The sequence below is a fragment of the Centrocercus urophasianus genome, unplaced genomic scaffold (genome assembly GCF_019232065.1).
Source record: "Centrocercus urophasianus isolate 14NV4802_14NV808 unplaced genomic scaffold, USGS_Curo_1.0 seq_32, whole genome shotgun sequence".
NCBI lineage: Eukaryota > Metazoa > Chordata > Aves > Galliformes > Phasianidae > Centrocercus > Centrocercus urophasianus.
The window spans coordinates 5,375,025-5,397,333 of record NW_024884889.1 but is presented as its reverse complement, the minus strand read 5'-3'; the positions used below and the strand labels follow the sequence as shown (position 1 = coordinate 5,397,333).

The 22,309-nt window shown below is 40.1% G+C and overlaps 2 protein-coding genes across 2 annotated transcripts in view; both read left to right on the top strand.

The window, feature by feature from the left end:
- ANXA10 (annexin A10) overlaps nt 1-13,979 on the top strand; it is a 65,224-nt gene extending 51,245 nt beyond the window's left edge. Inside the window, exons 4-13 of the mRNA XM_042829676.1 lie at nt 1,914-2,008; nt 3,969-4,082; nt 4,865-4,955; nt 5,595-5,674; nt 8,296-8,349; nt 8,469-8,562; nt 9,732-9,827; nt 10,541-10,599; nt 12,569-12,691; nt 13,911-13,979. Of these exons, the coding sequence (XP_042685610.1) occupies nt 1,914-2,008; nt 3,969-4,082; nt 4,865-4,955; nt 5,595-5,674; nt 8,296-8,349; nt 8,469-8,562; nt 9,732-9,827; nt 10,541-10,599; nt 12,569-12,691; nt 13,911-13,979 (875 nt within the window). The remainder of the gene's footprint in view (nt 1-1,913; nt 2,009-3,968; nt 4,083-4,864; nt 4,956-5,594; nt 5,675-8,295; nt 8,350-8,468; nt 8,563-9,731; nt 9,828-10,540; nt 10,600-12,568; nt 12,692-13,910) is intronic.
- A 1,943-nt stretch (nt 13,980-15,922) lies between these two features.
- Nucleotides 15,923-21,968, top strand: LOC122166159. The gene is made up of 9 exons (XM_042829724.1): nt 15,923-16,130; nt 16,329-16,415; nt 16,612-16,845; nt 17,697-17,719; nt 18,557-18,702; nt 19,513-19,598; nt 19,688-19,789; nt 20,692-20,800; nt 21,852-21,968. Exons 1-9 carry the CDS (start codon nt 16,032-16,034, stop codon nt 21,884-21,886), a joined length of 921 nt encoding a protein of 306 aa, XP_042685658.1. The 5' UTR covers nt 15,923-16,031; the 3' UTR covers nt 21,887-21,968.
- Nucleotides 21,969-22,309: the final 341 nt, after the last annotated feature.

The window sequence follows — 22,309 nt, the reverse complement described above, 5'->3', positions numbered from 1 at the left end:
ACTCTGCCTGGCAAAGCATAAAACAAAGTTCTAGTCTCAAAGAGAGCTGGCAAAATACGATGCTCAGCTTACAGCAATTCAAGTCTTCCCAAGTCCTGACACCCCCACTTTCTCCACACAACATTCATTCTCTTGAAGAGGTTCAGCCACTTACTGTTACGGTTGGTGTTACAGCTAGAAAGGTTATCATGGCAAACATAAGAAAAGAAACAAACAGGGAAGGAATGCTCACCTGTATCCAAAGATCTGGGTTCACAGGAAGGGCTCCACAGAGGAGGGATCTCCAGAAGACTCAGTGCTTCGTTCAGGCGATCAATCAGTGGTTCAGGCTGTGACTCAACAGTTGCCATACACACATTACCCTATTAATACCAGTGGCATTATTAAAAAAAAAAAAGTAAAATTATTTAGGCATTTAAAAATTTCTTGAATCCACCTTAGTTTATACCATCTCTGTAGTAAAACTATACAGAAAGTAAGTGACAATTACCTTCTGAATAGTAAAAGAAAGCCTTAGGCACAGGGATACAGTAACGCATGCATTTTTTGAGTTTGATGGCAATGAACCAAACTGATGTGAAACCAGCGTAGCACAAGAAGCCATTGTCATTTCGGCTAGATGGACTACAAGGAAGAACTACTGAACTTCCTGCATAATGAGCAGACACAGATTTTATCTGCAAACTTACTGAAAAAAAAAAATTTTGATCATACCTAATATCCAATTTCATTTGTGCTAAAATGGAGCCCACCACTCGTAGATCATACGACAAAATCAGCCTAAGCTTAGAAAAACACAGAGCTTATATCTATATGTGCATACAGAACAGTGATTTGTAGAAGCAGCAAAGTATCTTTCTCTAGTGAGATGCTAGCTGATCTCCAAGCTTTGTACCCAAACTTACCTCTAAGTGTAATAAAATAAATTGATTTACGCTTGCAGACATGTTTCTACTGGAATGACACTGAAACACTGAACTACCTGAAGTAACCAAGAGCCATTTTCTGGGATAGAAGAAATTCAAAAATAATAAAATAATTTTCAAAACATGCTAATCATCAACTTCTTTTTCCTGAGCAGTTATTGTAATAATAATTGCATTCAGAAACTGATTTTTAAAATAAAACATTCTTTAAAACTTCATAATTTAACTTCTATAGTTTCTCTGAAAACACGTAGCTTTCATTTGTCCAACAAATGGCTTGACTGTACCTTGTCATTCCCATTTAAGAGATCCCTAATCCTCAAATGACAATTTAATCAGTATCAGGAAGGCATACGAATATGGCTCGGCCACAAATCCTTTTACCCTGCCTAGTTCTCAACAAATGAAAGCTGGGATCTGTTCCACAGATGGCTTCCAATCCATTTCACTTGAAACAGACGGTGATGTGTATAATCAAAGAATATTAGGATGTTACCATCACAAAATCAACAAGAGAGTGAGGCAAAGCAGACTATGATAACACAAGAGAATAAACAGAAGGCTTACCCTTATCCAGGGCTCACTCACAAAACTCCAGCAGAGCAGATCTCCAGAAGAGATCCTTCCCCCCTGGTAGCCAGCTCTTAAACAGGTCTAGGAATTGCCTTCACCTGTGCTCCTCTGGCTGACTCATGGCTCACCTCAGGTGATCAATCAGAGGTTCAGGTCGTGACACAGGAGCTCCCATACAGCAATGTATCTGATAATAACAGAATATTTAACTAATTGCTGATAGTACACCAGCAAGTGAAAGGTACGTATGCAAAGCACATACAACTGATTCAGTAAATAGTGGCAGAATATCAATTTGCTGGTCTGTTTTTTTTTCAAGAAATTTAGTTTGTATTCTTGAATAAAACAGGAAAATCAGAAGCCTAAAGAAATAACAATTTGCTAACTGAGAATCTGCGTCTGGTTTGTCTGCAGGTTGTGAAAAAGACGTGCTGATTGACATCCTCACACAGCGCTGCAATGCACAGCGGCTCATGATTGCTGCGGCATACAGAGACATGTATGGCAGGGTATGACAGAACCAAGCTGCGCTTTCTTTCCTTACCTCTGTCCCTTCTGCTTCCAGTACAGCTGGTCAGCCTTTCTCTCAGGTCACCACTACAATTAGAAACCTGGCAAACCGCTGACTGGCACCAAAAGGTTGGCACGCAACTTTGCTCATGTAACCATGCATGCATTTGAAGGTTTCTAAATGTCATTTACAAAGCAGAGCGTCTGCCACAAAACAAGGAAGAAGAAAGGATGTGCAAAGTTTCCTCTTCCATACATACATTCCAACAAGGATTTTTGGAAAGACTGATTTCTTCCTCCGTTTTGGAGTGGTCGTCAAACACTTTTTTAATATTTTAGAAAACATAGCAAGAGACTTATTGGCCAAAATAATTTCAGAAGAGAACAAAAGAATAATGCATTAAAAAATAAAACAGATGGCATTGCCATCTTTCCTTAAAAAAAAAAAGCCAGTTCAAACTAAGCTCCTCCTCTTCAGCACAAAGACCAGAGCAGAGACTCCCAGTAGGCTGCTAATAATTTTTCACCACTTCATTCCTTGGTTTTTCCTCACAAAATGTTCCTTTAACCTTTTCTCTCAAATGTTTTAACATGTTTTAACCACACCTAGCATTTTAACAACAATAAAAAAAGCCCATTGAAACAAAAGCCCATGAAAAAAGTCATTTTTTCATTTTTGATTTCTTTTTTTCATACATAGAGATGACCAACGATATCACTAACGATGTGCTAGTAAGAAACTGCCAACCACCTGTCAGAAATGTAGTGAGGTCTGCCATTTTTCTCTGAGCACAGAAGAACTATTGATTTGCTCACTAATTATCTGCTTGGGTTTTCTTTTTAAATCCAAACTAAAAGTATGACAGAAATACCTAAACCCTTATTAAAACACATTATTAATTATCAATTAATTTGTCTCCTTCAGCCATCGCCAATTAACCTACATCCCTATAAAGCTAGTGCTCACAGAACTAAAGACCTAAAACAACTAAAAAGAATGCATATAGTGAATACCTTGTGTTTCTCCCTCACAAATCCAATATTTAATCTGTATTTGTGCTCCTTGATTCCCAGTTTAGCAATTGATTTAATTATATTAAGATATGCATCAAAGGTAAAGTACAAGCTGGAAAAAAACCTCTGCAATAAGTGAAGTTTGTATCACAGGAATCATTCCTGGTATTCCTACAGTTGCAGACTTCGGTCAGAGCCTATCTGATAGCTGCCCAGAACTGTACAAGAACCAGCAAAGTATCCTCTTAATGAGACACAGCTAACAGGCTTCTGGCATTTGCAATGTTTCAAGGGATGCTGCTGGGAAAGGGGAGAGTGGGAAGGAAACTCTCTTCCGTTAGTCAAATGCCAGGCAAGTGAGGAGGCTTCCCTTTTATTAATCCAACATCTGTCCAAAGTAGCAAACTCATTTTGAATATTTTACATATATAAACTGGAGCACATAGCCTTCCAGTAATCCAGAATAGGTAGCTTTACGTACTGGGATGATTCTTTAAGAATGGTTTTTTATATTAATTACATGGTGAATAGCCCAGAAGAAAGGAAGGAAATTGCTGTGTGTTACAGGATTTAACTTCTGAGGGCTCAGCTCTTGCAGATTCAGACAGGGAATCTGCCATGGGAAGCTGCAAATGCTGTGCTGTGGTATTGAGATTTCCAAGCCCTTAAGGAGCAGTTGCATTTGAACCCCTAAATTTTCTCCTGTATTCCAACGAACCAAAAACCAACAAATCTATACAGTTTACTTGCTTCTCTGTCTACTGCCATCTCACAAGTACTATTAAAAGGAGTAGGTTCTATTTTAAAAGACTTATGTTCCCCAATCTTAGCTAACTCCATCTCAGACACTTCATCTTCATTCCTTCACAAAGAAAACTGCTAATATTTTTAAGCTGCTTTTCACAAAGTGTGACTGCTGAATTAATCCTATGTGTTTTTGTTAAGGATTTGATGGCAGACCTGAAAGACAATCTCTCTCATCACTTCAAAGAAGTCATGGTTGGCCTAATGTACCCACCTGCATCCTATGATGCCCACGAGCTCTGGCATGCACTAAAGGTATTGACCCAATTAACAGCTACTCAGACACAGGATCACTGTTTATATTACTTAATATATTACAAAGTGATTTTTAATCTATTCAAATGTTTGATAAACTGCTAGAAAGATGTTTCACAGTACACTGACATATAAGAAGTTTTTTTTAAAATGTTTGTTTTGGTTTGGTTTGGTTTTTTGTTCCAACACCGTGCAATTAAATGGTGAAATCCACTGCTGCAAGGCAATATTAAAACCAAAAGCACAAATTGGTTCCAATTGAATCAAAAAGGACTTGAAAAATTCTTGCAAAACAACTTTGCTCTTGGTTATTAAAAAATAATCATTCCTTACAAATACTTGCTTAGGAAATTCCTAAACTGCCAAATCCCTAAAGGTGGGCAGGCACATCCCAGAACTGGTTTTCTTATCCACTTCAGACTGCCTTGAACGCTTCCTGGCACGTACATTCAATCTTTGCGTCTGATTTCTCTCAGTAACCCCTAAGTTCTTATTCAAGCTCGAAAATTCTTCCCATTGTGTTTCTGTCAACAACAGTCTTGCTTCTTTCCCCACTTACTAACAGATATTCTGAAATCCAAATTAAGTAGGAGCGTATTTGTTGTTTAAGTTGCTACTATTAACTTGAAGTCAATTTCTTTCTGAACAGGCACACTAAGCAAAGGCACACCATACACTGCTCCAGAAGAAACTGTTAAGTCCTTTGTTACGTCTAATAAACCAGTTCTGTCTTCTAAAAGCTGTGGTTCCTAATGACTTCAAATTTACTTCCTCCTGCACAGGGAGTAAACACAGAAGAGAAGTGTCTAATTGACATATTAGCCTCAAGGTCAAATATGGAGATATTCCAGATGAAAGAAGCCTACTTAACACGTAATGTATTTTACCAGTGTACAACAGCAGCTCTAGTATGTGCATTAGGCTGGATGTATTAGCATGAGCAAAGCAACTAAATTACAAAAGTGACTTCTCAGCACGGTTCCCTCCCTCTTCCTCCCCCTTCATAATTATATTTAAAAAGCTGAAGCAAAACGAATCGAGTTGAATGTATCTCCAAGTAAATGGAGATGTATTGCTGCCTAGTATGTTTTAAATAGCCAGCAGCAACATCTGGGGATTTTCATAAACTTTGGTACACATTTTTCCCAGTGCCCCAACTGTTTTTCTCACAAAGTGCTTCCTCAGGCTGAATACTCAGCTCACCTCCCTTGAGCAGGAGCTTCTCAGTGTCCCACAGTCACGCAGCTGCAGCAGGCGCAGGGCTGCCAGGCGCAGGCAGGAGGACGGGCAGGCGAGCTGCTGAGGTGGCTGAGGCCTTGGCAGGGAGGAATCCCTCTGTGGTGAGGTCCTTGCAGAACCTGCAAGAGCTCCTGCGGAATGATTTTTAATACCTTTAGAAAACGAGTGTGTATTTGCACCCTATTCACCCTTTGTTTGCTTATTTTCATAAGCAACATTCAGAGCACGTTCATTTTTTATGTATTTAGGTGACACATTTTTGTTTCAATCCAGAATACAACAGTGATCTTCAGCAAGATATTGATTCTGAGACTTCTGGTCACTTCAGAGATACTCTGATGAACCTCGCTCAGGTACTGTAAACACAATAAATAATATGACATGCATATAAAAAAATTTAGAGAGACTTCTGATATAATTGAAGAAGTCTTAAAACATGAAGTAACTGCAGCTCAAGTCAGCTCAACACGAGTACACTTCTCAACAAGAGAGTGGAAAGAGTAGAGGAGGAAGAGAGCTGGAATTCCTCCGTCTACTTTAACTTCATTTTTCAAATGGAGGCAAAGATTAACGTTTTATTAGAAAGGCCCAGGATACACAAGTGCTGACTCAACCAGTTTCATTTCTAAAGGAGCCTGCAGTCAAGTACAAATTAGACTTTGTATTTAAAGCTCTGTTTCCCCTGTTTTTAAAATTGACAGCTCAACATCCAGCCTGCACATGAAAAATGCAGACATAGCCACACGTCTATCATCAGGCAGTTCCTTGTGTTAAGCATTAAGTTATTTGCACTGATCCTTATGCTAAAATCACAGTACACAAGAAGGCAGCCAAAAGAACTACAGTCACACAGCAGCTTTGACTCAGCACTACCAAACCGCAGTAGGTATCTTCCTGGGAACACAAGTTGCTGCTCTCATGGCAGTCAACATGCTCGTTACCTTTAAAATGTATTGCAAACCAGAGTAACAGATGATGACAAAACTAATGGCAGCAACACAAATTGCATTTACATTTCTATGTATGTTTGCATGTTTGGGGAAAGTGTTCCTAAGATCTGAAAAGACATGAGGTCTCACTGCAGCACAGACATTAAGAGTAAATGTTCCAAAGGTAGAAACTAGAAATGGGAAATATTTTAACTAATATTGGAGGGTTTTTCCCCTAATAATGAAAATTCCTACATGCTTACAAATTCAAGAGCTTAAATCTAGGCAACTTCTTCCCTTTACCAAACCCATGAGAAATTTTTACATATAAAGAAAATAACTTTAAAATAAACAACACCAGACTAACTCATTGCTCCTTATTTTCTATACACGTACAGACACCTGATATCAGCCACTTCTCAGCTAACGAGGTCTAACTGCTATTTGATAAAGAATGGTTGTAGGAAATTGCAATTTTACTAACATATACCGTGTATCTTTGAAGACTGCTAACTGAATCATCCCTGTCTGGACAGAGTCTATATTAAAAGTCAGTGATATTTCATCAGTTCCAACGCCATGTAACTCACAGAAAATTATTCTAAAGCAACATTTCCAATGTATCCTTAGGTTGTTAGGGTTGTTTTGGAAACACACTGCTTTGATTTCTAGTAAATCTCTGGGCTGATGAGGCACACATGTGACCACAAACAGCAGCCACTTTGTTTCAGACACAGGTAACTAACTGTTCAATTGCTTTAGCACAGTAACTGTGGTTTTGACATGAACACCAAGGCAACTGAGAATCTACAGAAATCTGCTACCAATGACTACATACCAGCAAAATCCTCTGGATGGAAATGATTCTGAAATAGTAATCCCTACATAAATTTTACAAGTTACAACTTCATGTTAGTCAATGTTCTCGTATGATAAAGAAAAGATTTTTATACTGTTTGCTGTGTACAAACTGAAATAGAATCATTTTCTAGTATTTAAAAAACGATCAAGTGTGGCATGGGATTCACCAGCTAACTGTGCCAACATGAGTCTCTGTCAATCAGTACTGGAGGCAGTGGGCACTTACCTTACATGGAGCACCATGCATCTTGCTGCCCACTAGTCTTTTTCCCCTGCACCCACGTCACTTTACGTGGTCACCCCAGCATGATTTCCTTCAGGTAATTTATCTTCTTAGTAGGAATTCCGCTCTTAGCTAAGTGAAATTCTTACAGTTCAATTACAATACAACTGAACACTTTTAACAGGAAAGAACTACAAAGCACTCATTCCAAGAGTTGACAGACGATGCATAATTTCAATCCTCACGATCACATGCACAGAAAAGCAATTGTAAATTCTCAAGTAAGTTGCTTCAAACGCATATCATTAAGGCAATGGCAGCATATAGCTTGAGACTACTGAAGAGTTGGCAATCAGGGCTGATCCGTATCCTTAGAAGACAATTAAGGTCAAAAAAGTAATTCCTGAAAGTGTGCGCTTTTTTCTTTTTCTAACAGCTATGTAATTCAGATCATAGTGTGCCTACTGAAACACATCATCTTGATTTACATAACTGAAAAGCTACTAAATACATGGCAATGTCCAAATCTGGCAAAGTTGTCAAACAGTTTCTAGACTTAGACCTTAATTGTAGACAACCATGGAGAAAAGATTCTCCTGGCAATACACACACTGATAGGAAACAAGCAGTCAATGGTAAATGCTACCCTTCTGCTTGCTTTTCTCTCATAGTTATAGTAAACAATAGAGCACTTACAGCACCGGGAGGTGCTAAAATGTCACTTAACATCAGACTAATAATGGGATGGGTTTACGAGGCAAGTTTATCCACTTCCACGATTTTTTCCTCTCATAACACAGCCTGCTATTTCAGTTTCCTCTGCTCAGAAGACATGAAGCTGTAAATTGAAATTTGAGGATATTTTCCACAGTTACTAAGTCAACTATGATATTGATTCAGTGTTTTTCTTACATATATCTCAAGAAGTGAAACAACTTTTTTTCTTCCCCCCCCCCCCCAGGGAACAAGAATGGAAGGATATGCAGATCCTGCTACAGCTGCTCAGGATGCAATGGTAAAAACAAGCAGACGTGGGCATGTCTCACATTAAAAAAAAGAGCAAATATTGATGTTGAAAAGTGATTCAGAATTATTTAAAATCTTCTGCATTTTTTTCTTTTTCTGATGTAACAGATTCTATGGGAAGCCTGTCAGCAGAGAACAGGCGAACACAAAAACATGCTGCAAATGATCCTGTGCAACAGGAGTTACCAGCAGTTGTGGATGGGTAACCCAGTGCTCTTTGACCATACAGCATAAAGGAAACATCTGACTTGCTAATAAGGCCATGGTTTATATATCAAGCTCAGTGAGCAGCAGAATATGAGCCTGAACCCTAACTGTGAACACTTGGAGCTCTCAGAATCTCACTGACATTAATGGGATTTTGGAAGTAATGCTAAATTGAACTCTGCCTGATGACTGCAAGTTTCAAACACGTTTTGAAGGGGAAGACTTCCAGAGTCCACATCTGCTCTCTCTTAAAGAGCACAGACACACAGAAACATAGCGGGATGCTTTTAATTAAAACTACATCATCAGGCATAATCAAAGATTGGCAAGAAAAAAAAAAGAAAAAAAAAAAAAGGAAATCTTCCACTGCAGTTATGAAACTCATCTGCTTGATGGCATGTTTGGGATGTGTTTTGTTCTGCTGTGGAAAAGCCTGCTTGGTGACAAGTTCATCATTGCGCAGGCAGTTGTACTTCTGCCAACTTCTAACAGTAGCTCAAAACTGCTGTGGTGTCATGAATTAACCAAGTAATTCTGTCACGACTTCTGTAAGGATGGTGATCATGGGATGAACTAACGTAACACCTGGCCATGCTACTATTCCCCCACTGCACAAGACTTTGAGGGTTCTGCCTGTAATGTAGTTCACTGTAAGTTTTGTCATCTGCAGTCACCGAAAATCTCGTACTTTCCTAAGGCTTAAGTAAGCATGCACTGTACTGGTGTGTACGTGAGCCCAGACAATGCCCATGTCTGCACAGCGACACGTTAGGCATATTGTGGATGGCTTCTCATGATCTGTGACCATTTGGCCAGCTTCAGCCAAGCGAAGCATGGGACGTGTCTTACTGACCTGCAGTTCTTACAAGTTCTAAAAACAGAAACTGCAGGAGTATTTATTAATTGTTATTATTTGTGAAAAACGCACTTTGCTATGCATCTATTTTAAATCGCATACTAGAGAATCTAGAAAGAGAATGTCCTGGAAGCCAGGTTTCAGACTACTCATTTAGATTGCCTTAGTTGCATGCTATGGACTTAAGGAAACACTGGGAACAAATCAGTAGGAAAAAAACCCAGTCAAGGGTTATCGTCAGGAGGGTGGGGAGGGAGAGCAATGTTGATCACTGTTAATGAATCAAGTGAGATTTCTCTTCCTCCAAGTTTTCCAGGAGTTCCAAAGTATCTCTGGGCAAGACCTAGTAGATGCCATCAATGACTGCTACGACGGATATTTTCAAGAATTACTGGTTGCAATAGGTACACAACACATTATTTTACACTTAATATCTAGATGACATATCAGACATAGGAAGAATTTTCTTTTCCTGATACTCTTCTCCACTTTGCTACGTTGTTTGATTCAAAGTTCAGAAATCATTAGAGAAAGATATTTGAACAGAACTTGTGTTCCATGCTCATGTAAATCTAGAAATGCACGTGCGCAGCACCAGATTGTGACTGAGCAGTACTACTATCTTTCTTTATTTGATAAGGAACTAGGCGTCATCAATGATGCATGCATTAGCAACTGACTCCACACACCTTACATCAGCCAAAGAATCACAGAAAGGCCTGGGTGAAAAAGTACCACAGTGCACCTAGTTTCAACCCCCCTGCTACGTTCAAGTGTCACCAACCCGCAGACCAGGCTGCCCAGAGCCACAACCAGCCTTGTACTTGTAAATTTTTCAGGACTTAACTGAAATGCAAACAAGTTGTAAGCTTCATGTGCTCATTTACAGAATAATAACATTTCTACACGTGTCACAAGAGAGCGTGCACTGATTTTTAGTAAGCCCTTCTATGTAAGGAGTGCTAAACTCAAGTAAGTACCAGAGTTTTATAACCGATGCATACAGCCATGGACTGGGACCTGAATTTTGAGCTGAGCTGTGGATAGCACTACAAAAGCTAGCAAGAGTGATTTCACCATATTTTCCTATTTACCTGTAATAACATCTCTTTCCTAGTTCTCTGTGTCCGTGACAAGCCTTCCTACTTCGCTTACAGACTCCATCATGCAATTCACGTAAGTAGCCGCTCTTCTCCACGGAACATAAAAAATAGCTCCCTATTTCTGTTTGCTCCCTTACACTTAAACAAATAGTTGCAAACCAATCTCTTCAATCCTTGAGGTGGGACTGCGTGCTTTAACACTTTTGGCACCTGAATACATTTCAAAGCAGTAGTACCCACATAGTGGAACGTAACAGAATTTAACACCAGTAATTCAAACATTTAGATTCCTTCAGAGAACTGTTTGGTAATACTTTTTTTTTTTTAACAGCTCTTATTTTATTTGGATTGTAGTTCCACCTGCAATTCAAAACTCAATGTGTTCTTTCTGTACCACGCATTATTTCCCCCCTCACAATTGAATAAATATTACAAATTGCATTATAAATTAGTGCGACTTGAAAACCAATAGTCATACATTCTTGTGTGGCTCTATGAACATTTGCAGGTTCTGTTCTCTTGGCGTATAAAAACTATCACATTAAATCATGTGAATGCCAAGAAGAACGGAGGTAAACGCAAAGAAACACCTACAGCCTATTCCTACAAGCAGCAAGTGAAGACATTTCCTTTGTTTTTCATTCACTAGTGAAAATAAGATTTTATCTTCCATTAAAAAAATCAAGTTCAATCTCTTATGTATAATCTTTAAAGTATAATCTTCTAAATGTTACCTACAGAAGATCACCAGAAAAGACGCCATGGGTAAAATAATAAGAATCATTTTAGAACAGGGAAGGCAAAAGATTAGATTCAAGGCCAAACCACAAAGCAAAACCATTCAGCAACACTTCAGCAGAGCCCCAGCGTCCTCTTGCAGCACTACTGCCACCTGTTTTAACTAAACCTGCAACAAGTGGCAACAGAGAAAGGAAAGGAAAATCCTACACGTACTGGCAAGAGGCACAAATTGAATTGCCCAGAGGCTTCTGGCACATGACATGAAAATAGCTTGCCAAAAGTACTAGCTACAGGAAAAGTGATGTTTCTCAAAGGTCCTGTGGAGACCAATTACAGAACATGTGGGTGAAGCACTGAAGGAGCTAGAAAAAGTTTTGAAGGATTAAGAATAAACATCCGCATCCTGTTTTAATTCGTCTCCCCCTGTTTTCACAAACTGTTCTAGCCAACGCACAACTCCTGGAACAAACACAAGATTTTCACTGTGCCTACTCTGGCAGCCAGGCCTTGCCCACACTACAACAAAAGCTTTCTGCACATGCACTGCAATACAACCAAATTCACACTGGATTCTCATGTCTCAAATCACAGTCCACAGTGGTTTACGGAACAAGTTTCAATCCAGCCATGTAAGGGTCATCAAATTCTCCATAAACAGCTTTATCATTATCACTTACTATTTGCCTTCTGGGTAAAGAGATTTCAGTACGAAGGAATAGATCATAAAATTACCAGTTTGGCTTTACATAACCTCAGCAGATCATCAGGACCTCAAAGTTGTTTTGATAACTTTAAGCACCACTGGATGCCTTCATGCACCACACTGTTACAATACAAATATTTGTTTAGAAACCCTTAAAAAGAACAGCAAAATACAAGTTACGTGCATTCAGTCATAGATTCAGAAAATGTCACTGAATTCACAAGGGGGAAACAGACTGTGAAACAGATTATTGACTTCAATACAGTTTCAATGCACTCCATAGTGTCACAACAGCTAATTGTACAACAGGTTATCTACAGCTACTGGAAAAAGTTTCTAACTTCCTTTTGAAATCTTCATTGAACAGTTAAAACACTCACATATGGAGAATACCTACTCACTGATGTGAATTCCATTATACAGGCACATGAGAACTGTAGAATAAAGCCTCTGAACACTTAGGCATTTAAAACCTGAAGTACCTTCCTGGATGGCCTAATTAATTGCCTATCACAAAGAACTCAAACAACCATACACAGATGGGCAATAGAGCAATAGATGCTCACCTAGTTTTTTCATGTATTCTTCTGTTTTTTAGGACTTTGGGTTCCACAATAAAACAGTCATAAGGATTCTCATTGCCAGGAGTGAAATTGACTTGATGACTATACGACAACGATACAAAGAGAGATACGGGAAATCGCTCTTCCATGATATTAAAGTAAGTTCCTAATCACTTCTAGATATATTCAGCACACGCACTATTTGCAGAGCCCTCTCAGAAAAATCCATTCAATCCCTATGGATTAAAAAAAATACAATATCCACAATATACACTTCCAATGTCTCCGGCTTACCTAGGTAAACAAGCAGTAAATTCTCAAGCCTTTACGATTTTGTCCCTCCGCAGTAGCAGGAGTGACACCAGATTCCTGTTACCTTTAGTCTTATCCTCATGTTTAAATCCCAGCCTTCAGAATAAATCTTCCTCTAGAATTCCTGCTCTGCATCTTAAACTTCGATATACTGGTGAACAGTATAAAAATGACAATGGCTAAGACTCTGAGCATTTTTATACGCTGCTATATTCCAGCTGTGAGGTGTGCAACAGCTGCTGGGAACTGCTCATTAGTTTTTGCTATTGGCCTTGAGAAGCATTAAACAGAACTTACCAAATTTTTTGCAAGGTAATCACTTGTAAGCATCCAAGCAACCAAAGCCTGAGATACGTGAAATTAAAAAGTCTTGCCCCAGAAACCTTACAAAAACATTGCAATATTTTACAAAACCTTACAACTACACTCCAATCCTTGCCACACACAGAAGAAAAACTGCAGTGAAGCTGTTGTGGTTTAACCCAGCAGCAGCTCAGCACCACACACTGCCTTTCACTCGTTACCTCTCCTCACAGGATGAGGGATACACACACAAAAAAGGGGTACTTGTGGTTTGAGATAAAACTTAAGACAGAAGAGCATGGCAAAAAATAACAGCAAAGATAATTGTATTCATATATATATTTACAAAGAAAAAGAATGCAGTTGCTCAGTACCTGCTGACGGTTGCCCAGCTAGCCACCAAGCAGGGGCTGTGTCCCCCTGCCAACTCCCTTCAGTTTTGCAGTTCCACAAGCTGTTATAAGATCCACCTCTGCCCAGTTTAGGTCAGAGCTGTCCCAGTTCTGTGCCCTCACAGCTCCTTCTACCAGTCAGCCTCACAGTGGCAGGACAGTACAAGAAGCTGAAAAACTGAGACGTCCTCGGTTCTGTGCAATACTGCTAAGCAAACAACTAAAACAATGTGCTAAAGGAAAACACTTTTCCTTTAAAAAGAAAACTCAGCATCATAACAGAAAATATCGAGAACATCAACTCTCCCAGCTGAAACCGGTACAGAAATACTGTCACTGATTATTTTTCCCCCCCCCCCCTCTCTTGCAGCATTTTGCTTCAGGGCATTATGAGAGTGCTTTGCTTGCTATCTGTGCTGGTGATGTTGAAGATTATTAAGGAAGAAGATAATGGATTTTGAAGACTGTATAAATTGATTTTAAGTGGAAATTCAAGCTATACACAACACATTGTAATTGGGGGAGGTATCTAACCAACTCAAAAGATCAGAAAAATCAGTGCTAAACATTTGACAATTTTAAATCTTTTTTTGAGACAAGAAAAATGTAAAGAAACGTTGTCAGGAACATGGTTTTACCCCTATTTCAGACTAATGTTGCCGCTACTGTTATTACTGTAAATTAATGGTAGAATTGGTAAAAGTACTTGATGTAAGCACACGTTTATTATTTAATCATGCAACACTCCAAAACCTTAACACAAGGGACGTGGTGATCCTTCAATTCTGTTCACACCTGTTTTGATGAGGAAAAAAAAAAAACACGGGAAGATGAGGCATTTCATGGCTTTCTGCAGAGAACTTCCACTCCAAAGGAGTAAATCTGGAAACCTTTGCGCCTTTGCCATTTAAATCATCGGAAGCCCCTCGGGGTGCGAGTTCTGAGCTGGCTCACAACCGCTAACGCTTCCTGCCCAAAGGTTCACAGACGCTGAGGAGGACATTTTGTGACAACTCACACCACAGCCCAGGAAGCGTAGAACAAAGCCATAAAACCAAAGATAAGCTCCTTTATAAGATTATCTACAGTCTATCCGTTAAACTGCCTAGCACGTGTATTTGCGTCTCCTCTCTATCGGTTCTGACAACAGACTTGCAAGTATGGGAAAATGAGGTAATATTACACTTCAGGAACTTTCCAGAATCGCTTCTGCCTTTTGCTTTGCCTCATTTTCCTACAGATCTTCCATCCTAACACAGACCTTCGCTTTGTGCCAAACAGGCACCGCGACTTTCTGCCAGCAAAGCTCAGTGTTACAGAACAAAACACTACCGTTACAACAAATACGTGCTCGACTTGGTGCTGCCGCACCACCTCCCGTCTGAAAACAACACATTCCCAGCGTACCTTGGCTTTCACAAACACTCTCGCCATAAAGCTTAGCATAAACTTGAGATTCTAAGCGGGCCCCTGTTGCGTTTGAGAAACTTCAAAATACTTGGGGTAAAAAACAGAATCATTCAGACAGAATTTTAGACTGAATGGTTCTAAAAAAGAAGCCGCCTGCCCAAAAAGTAAGATGGCGATAAGCTCGCTGCCAATATATTAACATTAACGAAACGCTAAACTTGAGCTACAGTCTTGCAAGCGTAATTACAGGTAACCAACTCACCTCACCGCTGTGCAGGCGAAAACGTTTCTCTCAACCGCAGCCTTTTTCCCTCAAGCGCAAATCCCCCCACACCGACACCCTCACTGCGACGGCCAGGGCGAAAACATCGCGAAGGCAAACGCTCACAAAATGGCGGCGGCAGGGCAAACGGTCGGCAGGCGCCGCGTGAAAGGGCCTCTCGCGAGAGGCCCAAGCCCCGCTCCCTTTGGACGGCGCGCCTGCCAATCTCCCGTCTCCCCCAATCGGCTCCGTGCCCCGCCTCCCCTCCGCCCCGAGCCACTTCCGGGGAAGTTGGCGATTGCGGGGGCGGGAGTTGCCGTTGCCGCCGGCCGGATGGCGGCCGGGCCCGCGGAGGGGAGCTGCGGGCAGCGGGGAGAGCCGGAATCAGCGGAGATGGAGCCGCGGCCCCGGTCGCTCTTCTGCTCGTCGCAGATGGAGGCCAGTCTGACGTGCGCCGTGTGCCTGTCCCTTTTCGAGGAGCCGGTGACGCTGCCGCTCTGCTCTCACAACTTCTGCCGGGGCTGCGTGTTAGAGTGTCTGGCCTCGGCGGAGGCCGCCCGGCTGCAGCAGCGGGGCCACGGGCAGGTCCGCGGGGCGCGGGGGGGACAGGGACAGGGAGCGGACGGCGACGACGCGGCGGGGGCCCGAGTGTCGTGCCCGCTGTGCAGGAAGCTCTGCCCGCTGCCCCGCGGCGGCGCGGCCGCTCTGCCCGTTAACACCACGCTGGCCGAGGTGGTCAGGCTGTACCGCTCGAACGCGGCCAGGGCCGGGGGGAGCTGTCAGAAACACCCGGGCCGGCTGCTGCAGCTGTACTGCCGGATGTGCCGCCAGGCGGGGTGCGGGCAGTGCGTGTCTGAGGAGCACCAGGGCGTCTTTCACTCCATCAACCTGATCGACACGGTGTACCAGGAGGAGCAGGTGAGCCTGAAAACGCTACTTGAGCGTAACAAAAGCACCGGGAAAGCAGTAAACGTTATTAAAAAGCAGTAAATGTTGTCAGTGAGTCACCGCTTTTGTTTATATGCTGTAGCCCGTGATGTGGTTCTAGACAGCTTCTTAACGTGTTTATTTTATGGGGTTGTTGAAGTCATACTAAGTGTTGCTGTTGCCTTCCAGTTGAACTTCTTCAGCAGTCTAAAAGAAATGAGAATAATAAATGAGAAGCTGATGAATGAGATCTCCAGTCCTGCAGATGATACTGATGTGAGTTACGTGTGCTGGTTTTCTAAGTTGATGGTTTCATGTAATAGCTGGACAACAACACTGGTTTTTGTGATAGGATAAGCACAACACAGCGTGCTGGTACTTTATGTGGCACAGATGCATCCCGAACTTAAGGACATTGCTCTGTGTAGTCGTTGCTGTCGCATCGTCATCTGTTATGTTTTCATGCTTCTAGACGGTGCTGAGTAATGAAGCAGAGATCATTGCGCTGGCATTTGGAGAAATTTCCAAAACTCTGGAAATGAAGAAACAGCAGTTGACAGAAGATCTTGAAAATCAAAGGCGTAAAAAGGAGAAAGAGTTTCAGATTTGGAAGAAAATGAAAGAAACTCACAAGAAAACCATTGAGAATCTTTTGAACGATTGTGAGAAGCTAGTTCATGAATGTGATCCTCAGCAATTCCTGGAGGTGATGATCTTTTTCTTTCTTTTTTTCTTCTCACTTGATATCAGTCGTATAGCTGAGTTCAGATCCTGTGTAGCGCTTGGTACGTTACGTAGTGGGATAAAGGTTGGATCGGGAAAAGCAAATTTAGCCAATGACAAAAATTACTTGACACTCTGCTTCTTTATAAGGGTACTTTTCATGTTGGAAACATTTGACAAGCTTTCTTTAAAGATTATCAGAGACACGTAGTGAATGCAGTAGGTGCTGTTTTCTTTACATTTAGAAGTGATTAAACTAATATTGACTATACAGCTTTTGATTTAACCCTTGCGTATTATGCTGACAGCTATGAAAGTCAACCTCCTTCGTGCCAGAGGGAGTTATTTTGACAGTTCTACTGTCAGACGTGCAAAACAGTTTGAATGCTAAAAAATCAAAATACAGAGTATTTAAATCTTACTGTAATAGTATCCTAAGAGTTTTCTCTCACCAAAAACTACAAAACAGTCTTGCATTAGAATATTTACAAGGGTCTGAAATGATTACAGAACTGTCATTCTTTAATCAGTAATATTTTTTTTTTACTTCAATGCTTTCATTTGTCTCTGAAATAACTTTTTTTTTTCTTTAATATAATATTAAAGGATAAACCATAGTCCAAGAAATATCTTTTTTGTATGTTTGGCTGCTCTTCTACTTACTTATTTCACGTTAATGATAATGTCAGCAGCTTTATTTCCTACGGGCTTGTGAAATGAAGGCAGGAAGTTTAATCTTTGAGCTATTTTAAAAGCTCAGTAATCTTCTTTTGTGAATTGGAGGAAAATTCTCCAAATACATCTGTGTCTTATGAATTTTTGTTTTATTTATAGGTGGCCTGTGGCTTGAATACAAGGTATATGAATTTCTTTGCATGCTTTGTTAGTTCTGCTCTAACTTGAAGATTGAAAAGTAAGAAGGCGTTTACTTTGCATACGGTCAGATACGTCATTGCACAGTGAGGAAGATGTTTATTAAATAAGACATTAATGCTTTTTAGACTTCTGGGTGCTCAGTGTTCAGAATTCTAGGAAATCTGTCAAGTTCAGTGAAGGATTGTTTGTGATTACAGAGAATTGGCTCTCTGACCAAAATGAAGTGTAGGAATTTGTCAGTGTCACCCTATTTTTCTGTGTTGAGAACACTGAAGTGTCTCTGGAGTTCTTAGATACCCTGCATAGCTCTTTAAGAATATGTCTGGAGATTCCACAGTGGCTTCATTCTCTGTTTGCTATGCACATACCTGGAATATTTCTTTCTAAAGCTTTTTAATTACATCTGCTGCTTATGCAATGGCTTTCTAATCAGAGTTTAAGCAGGAGCGTTAGAAGTGGAGTTCTCTACCATGTCTTGTAGCACGTGCTAGCAGTACCCTCTGAAGAATGAGTACAAGTTAGATTCAGGCTATAATAGATAATGCTTTAATAGTAGTTTCCAATCTTTTGGCTGAACCAGAGGTCCAGCTTTTTGCAGTTTGCATTGTGTATTAAACATATTTCAAATGATCTGTCAAGTAGTAAGTTTTAAGTTTAAAAAAATGTGGGAAACGACATTTTACTGAAGATTTAACGCTTTCTGATTTCTTTTTACTGATTTTTTAAATTACTTTTTCATTTTTATTAAGCAGCTGTAATCTTCTTGTTGGCATATAAGCCGTAAGAAACAGGTGTGTGTTTGTTATTTACTTTTCCAGAATGAAAACTCAGCTTGACCTGATGAATATAGCATCCAGCTATAAAAAGCCACCAGAGAACGCTCAGAAGAAAATGGATATCAAACCTGTGGTTAATGAAATCTTGGCTTTGAAATTAGTGCCACTTAATGTGGACACAACTAAAGGTAGGATAGAGGGACTTCTTAAAAGAACGAGATTCAGAACTTCCCTCTCGTAATCCGCAACTGGTTGAATTGGTTGTTCAAAAAGAATTGGTGTGGCTGGAGCATGCAAGAGTTAAGAAAGCATATGAGCAAATTAATCAAAGATAAATTCATCAAGGACGTGCTTCTAAATACACTTTGCAGATGGGCTTTCTCTACAAAGTCCCTAATGTGTATTTCTGGAAGCTGGAGGAATAATTACTGTCATTTACCCGTGCAGCCATTGCAGCCATTGCTGCTGACTTAGAAGTTGCTTAAGTGCTCTTACCCTATCAGGACAGGTGTCTGCAGGCATTGAGAGATACTTGTCAGCAGGCCTCTGTGTATCACAGAAGTTTAGCCAGGTGCTAGGCTTCTGATTATGTCGGTATAATTTTGTTCTTACTTCGAATCTGTTTAGATAGAAAGGAACCCTTCAATATACAAAAATAGGAATCAAATATTTATTTAGGTACGACTCTTAACCATTGCAGCATAGGTTTCTTGAACTTCTTATTTTTTGTTTGCCTGTGTCCTTTTTAATGCAATTCCAATATTAAGTGCCAGTGCCTTTCAGATGTTACCTGTAGCCAATATTTCACTGTCTGTTACCTTTTCTATTTAAGTATCTACTGATATATTTTAAAGCTATAAACTTATATTAAACCAGTATTCTCGCTGCTTTATAAAAATAGTTTTCAGTTGCAACTGTTTTTTTTTTCTCCTGAAAATGATAGCATTATTTCCCATACTTTGCATGCAGACCATCTTTTTTTTGTTTGTTTCTGATAGACCTGCCTGCTGGAGGAAATGAGAACTCAACAGAAAATATCATAAACCAGTGGCAGGACCAGAAAAATACACCCAACTCATTTCTTGTAAGTTGTTGACTATGAGGCAGCAGCTCTGTATTTTGTTTTTTCTTATCAGGAAAGACATACAATGTCTGCTGCAAAATGTTTTTCAGCCAGTAGCAGGACACGAGGAAGCACTGACAGACAGCGGTAGGATCTGTACTCGCCTCATGTCAATATCAGAAATGCCAGTGTTTCAAAACTTGAGTCACGAGGTACGATTGAGCATCTGTTGTAAGTATGGATAAGTTACTGTTTGTTGTGACACAACTTTCTTTCTGTACTTGTATACTATCTGTCTTACGTGTTTTGCCTTTGATTGTTGTTTTTAATTTATATCTGTGCATTTTTTATCTAACTCTTTTCATGTGCACCTTTGTCTTTCTGATACAAATCATCTTTTCTGTTCCTTGTTTGAAGATGAAATAATTTGCACGTGCTCTGTTTTCTGAAGATAGTAGAAATTCCTTACATTTGGACACCAAACTGAGTCCAGTCACTCTTTAGCATAATTTCCAATGATCTAGTTATACAGAGAGATTTTTATGTCTTCCCACTTAATAGGAGTTACACGTGGGCGGCTCAGTGTCTAGTGTTCTGTACAGGAAGAAACTCGTTACAGTTAATGAAGCGTTGCTGGTAGTGATGTTCTGAGAACAGTAATAATGGCAAATGAATTTTTTTCTTTTGTTTTATTAATTTGGAGGGCATCTACTTTCTATCCCATTGCAGACATGATTTAGCATAGTTAATTATATCCAGTAAAATACTAAATTGGTTGTGGAAGGTTGTTTTTCGTGAGTTCTTAAGTAATTGCCAACATCTAAGCTAGTGAATTTAGCTATTTCTGGGTTTGGCAGTCACCTGAAATAACTTTTCCCATAGTTTTTTATTTTAATGTTTACTTTGTCATCCTGGTTTCATGCGTATCTTGTTCAATTTTTTTTAAGGATTTCTTCTTCCATAAAAAACTTGTTCAATTAGCAGCAATGGAAAAATAAATCATAAATACTTCAGAATATATTTTAAAAACCCTCTGGATCAAGCGAGTTTTATAACCTCTGCACTCACAAGCATCTGCTTTGCTTATTAACAGGATATTTTTCTGCACTTGCAGGAGCTGCGTTACAAATACTACATGGAACATCAGAATCTTAATAAGCTCAAGATACAAACTTTACCTGCGAGTAAAAAGTATGAGTTTGTGGCTGCTGAGGCTTTGAAGAGTAAGTCCTCAGGAATTCCTGTTGTATCTTCAACTACCAAAGCAAATAACATGGATAGAGTAAAAGTGGAAACCCTGTCAAGAGAAGGTGGTATTGATAAGACAAGCTTTCCTGGAAGTAGTAATCGTTGCATCCCATCCACCAGTACTAGATTGTCTGAAACAAATGGTGACTTAAGCTTAGCCCATGAGAGAAGTTCAGAGGAAGCAGCCACTCCAGCCTTACCAGAAAACTCTAAAGACCAAGAAATTCAGGAAAATTTGCCAATGCAGTCATCAGCAGTTTCAATATCCAACGAAATGGACACAAATTCTAGTGTTTCATTGGGCTTAAAGCCAGCAGCATCAGTAGCTGTTACTGTTTCCAATTCAAATTTAGATTTTTCTGCTTGTGGTGCATGTAGCCACTCATTACCTAGACTTAACATAGATGCAGCTACATGTTCCTTGAAAGGCAGTAAATACGCTTTCCCTAAATTTTATCTAGGAAAATGTGATCGTGAAGATAAAGCAGGTAACCGGTGCGAAAGCCAATTTAAAAAATGCAGCTCTGTAGCCAGAACCAGAGCTTCTGATGCTTCAACCGCTTGTCATTTAGAATCGGCAGGAAGTCAGAAAGCAGTTTGTTCTTTTTCCAATGGCAGTTCAGAAAGACAATGTTTAGCAGCATCGAAAGTCAGTGATTCATTTAAGACTTTGTCGTTACGTTCACTTTTTAACCAGTCTGAGAAGACATCTGACCTAAATGTGTTATCTCACATGGGAAAAAACACATCTCTAAAGCAAACTGCAGATGGTACAGTGAAACCGTCTGTCTCATGGGAGCAAAACACTAATGCCTCAGAGTCCATCACAACTGTACCTTGTGGTACTTCAGAAACCACCACTGCAGCTGGAGTGAATGTTATCTCTGAGTCCTCCCTTCTCCCCAGCAGTTGTGTATTTTCCTTCAAAAATAGCACTTTTCAGTTACTTCCAAATGAAATTGCTGGTGAAGATATTGTCAAAAATACCTCTGATTCCCTGACTTCCTCCTCTGTGCTTTTGTCTAGAAATGGTACTGACAAAACCAAGAAAGAAAAAATGAAGTCTCTTGGCAAAACACCTCAAAATCTAGGAAATTCTGCGTATCCAGTGTGTGCAGAGCCTGCTTCTAGACTCAGTCATCGAAAATGGGAAGGCTCTTCTTTTTGTATGAACTCACCTAAGAACATGGGAAGTACAGACATACTTGCTAATATTAATTCTTCCTTTACTCAGCCTTTATGTTCAGCAGTCCTTCCTGGTGACAGTGGGAATGCATCTGCCACTCTGCTTACTGTTACTTCAACAAAACAAGACATAAAGGTAAAACATCAAGAAAACAAAATTACTGCTGAAAGCAACAATTCCTGTCCCAGGAGGGAAGAAGAATTTGGGTCTGTGCCATTTCAGAACACAGCTTGTTCTGCTCCTGAAGCATGCAATGATTTGCCTTCAGTAGGTTCTGCGCTTGCAGTAAGCGAGGCCA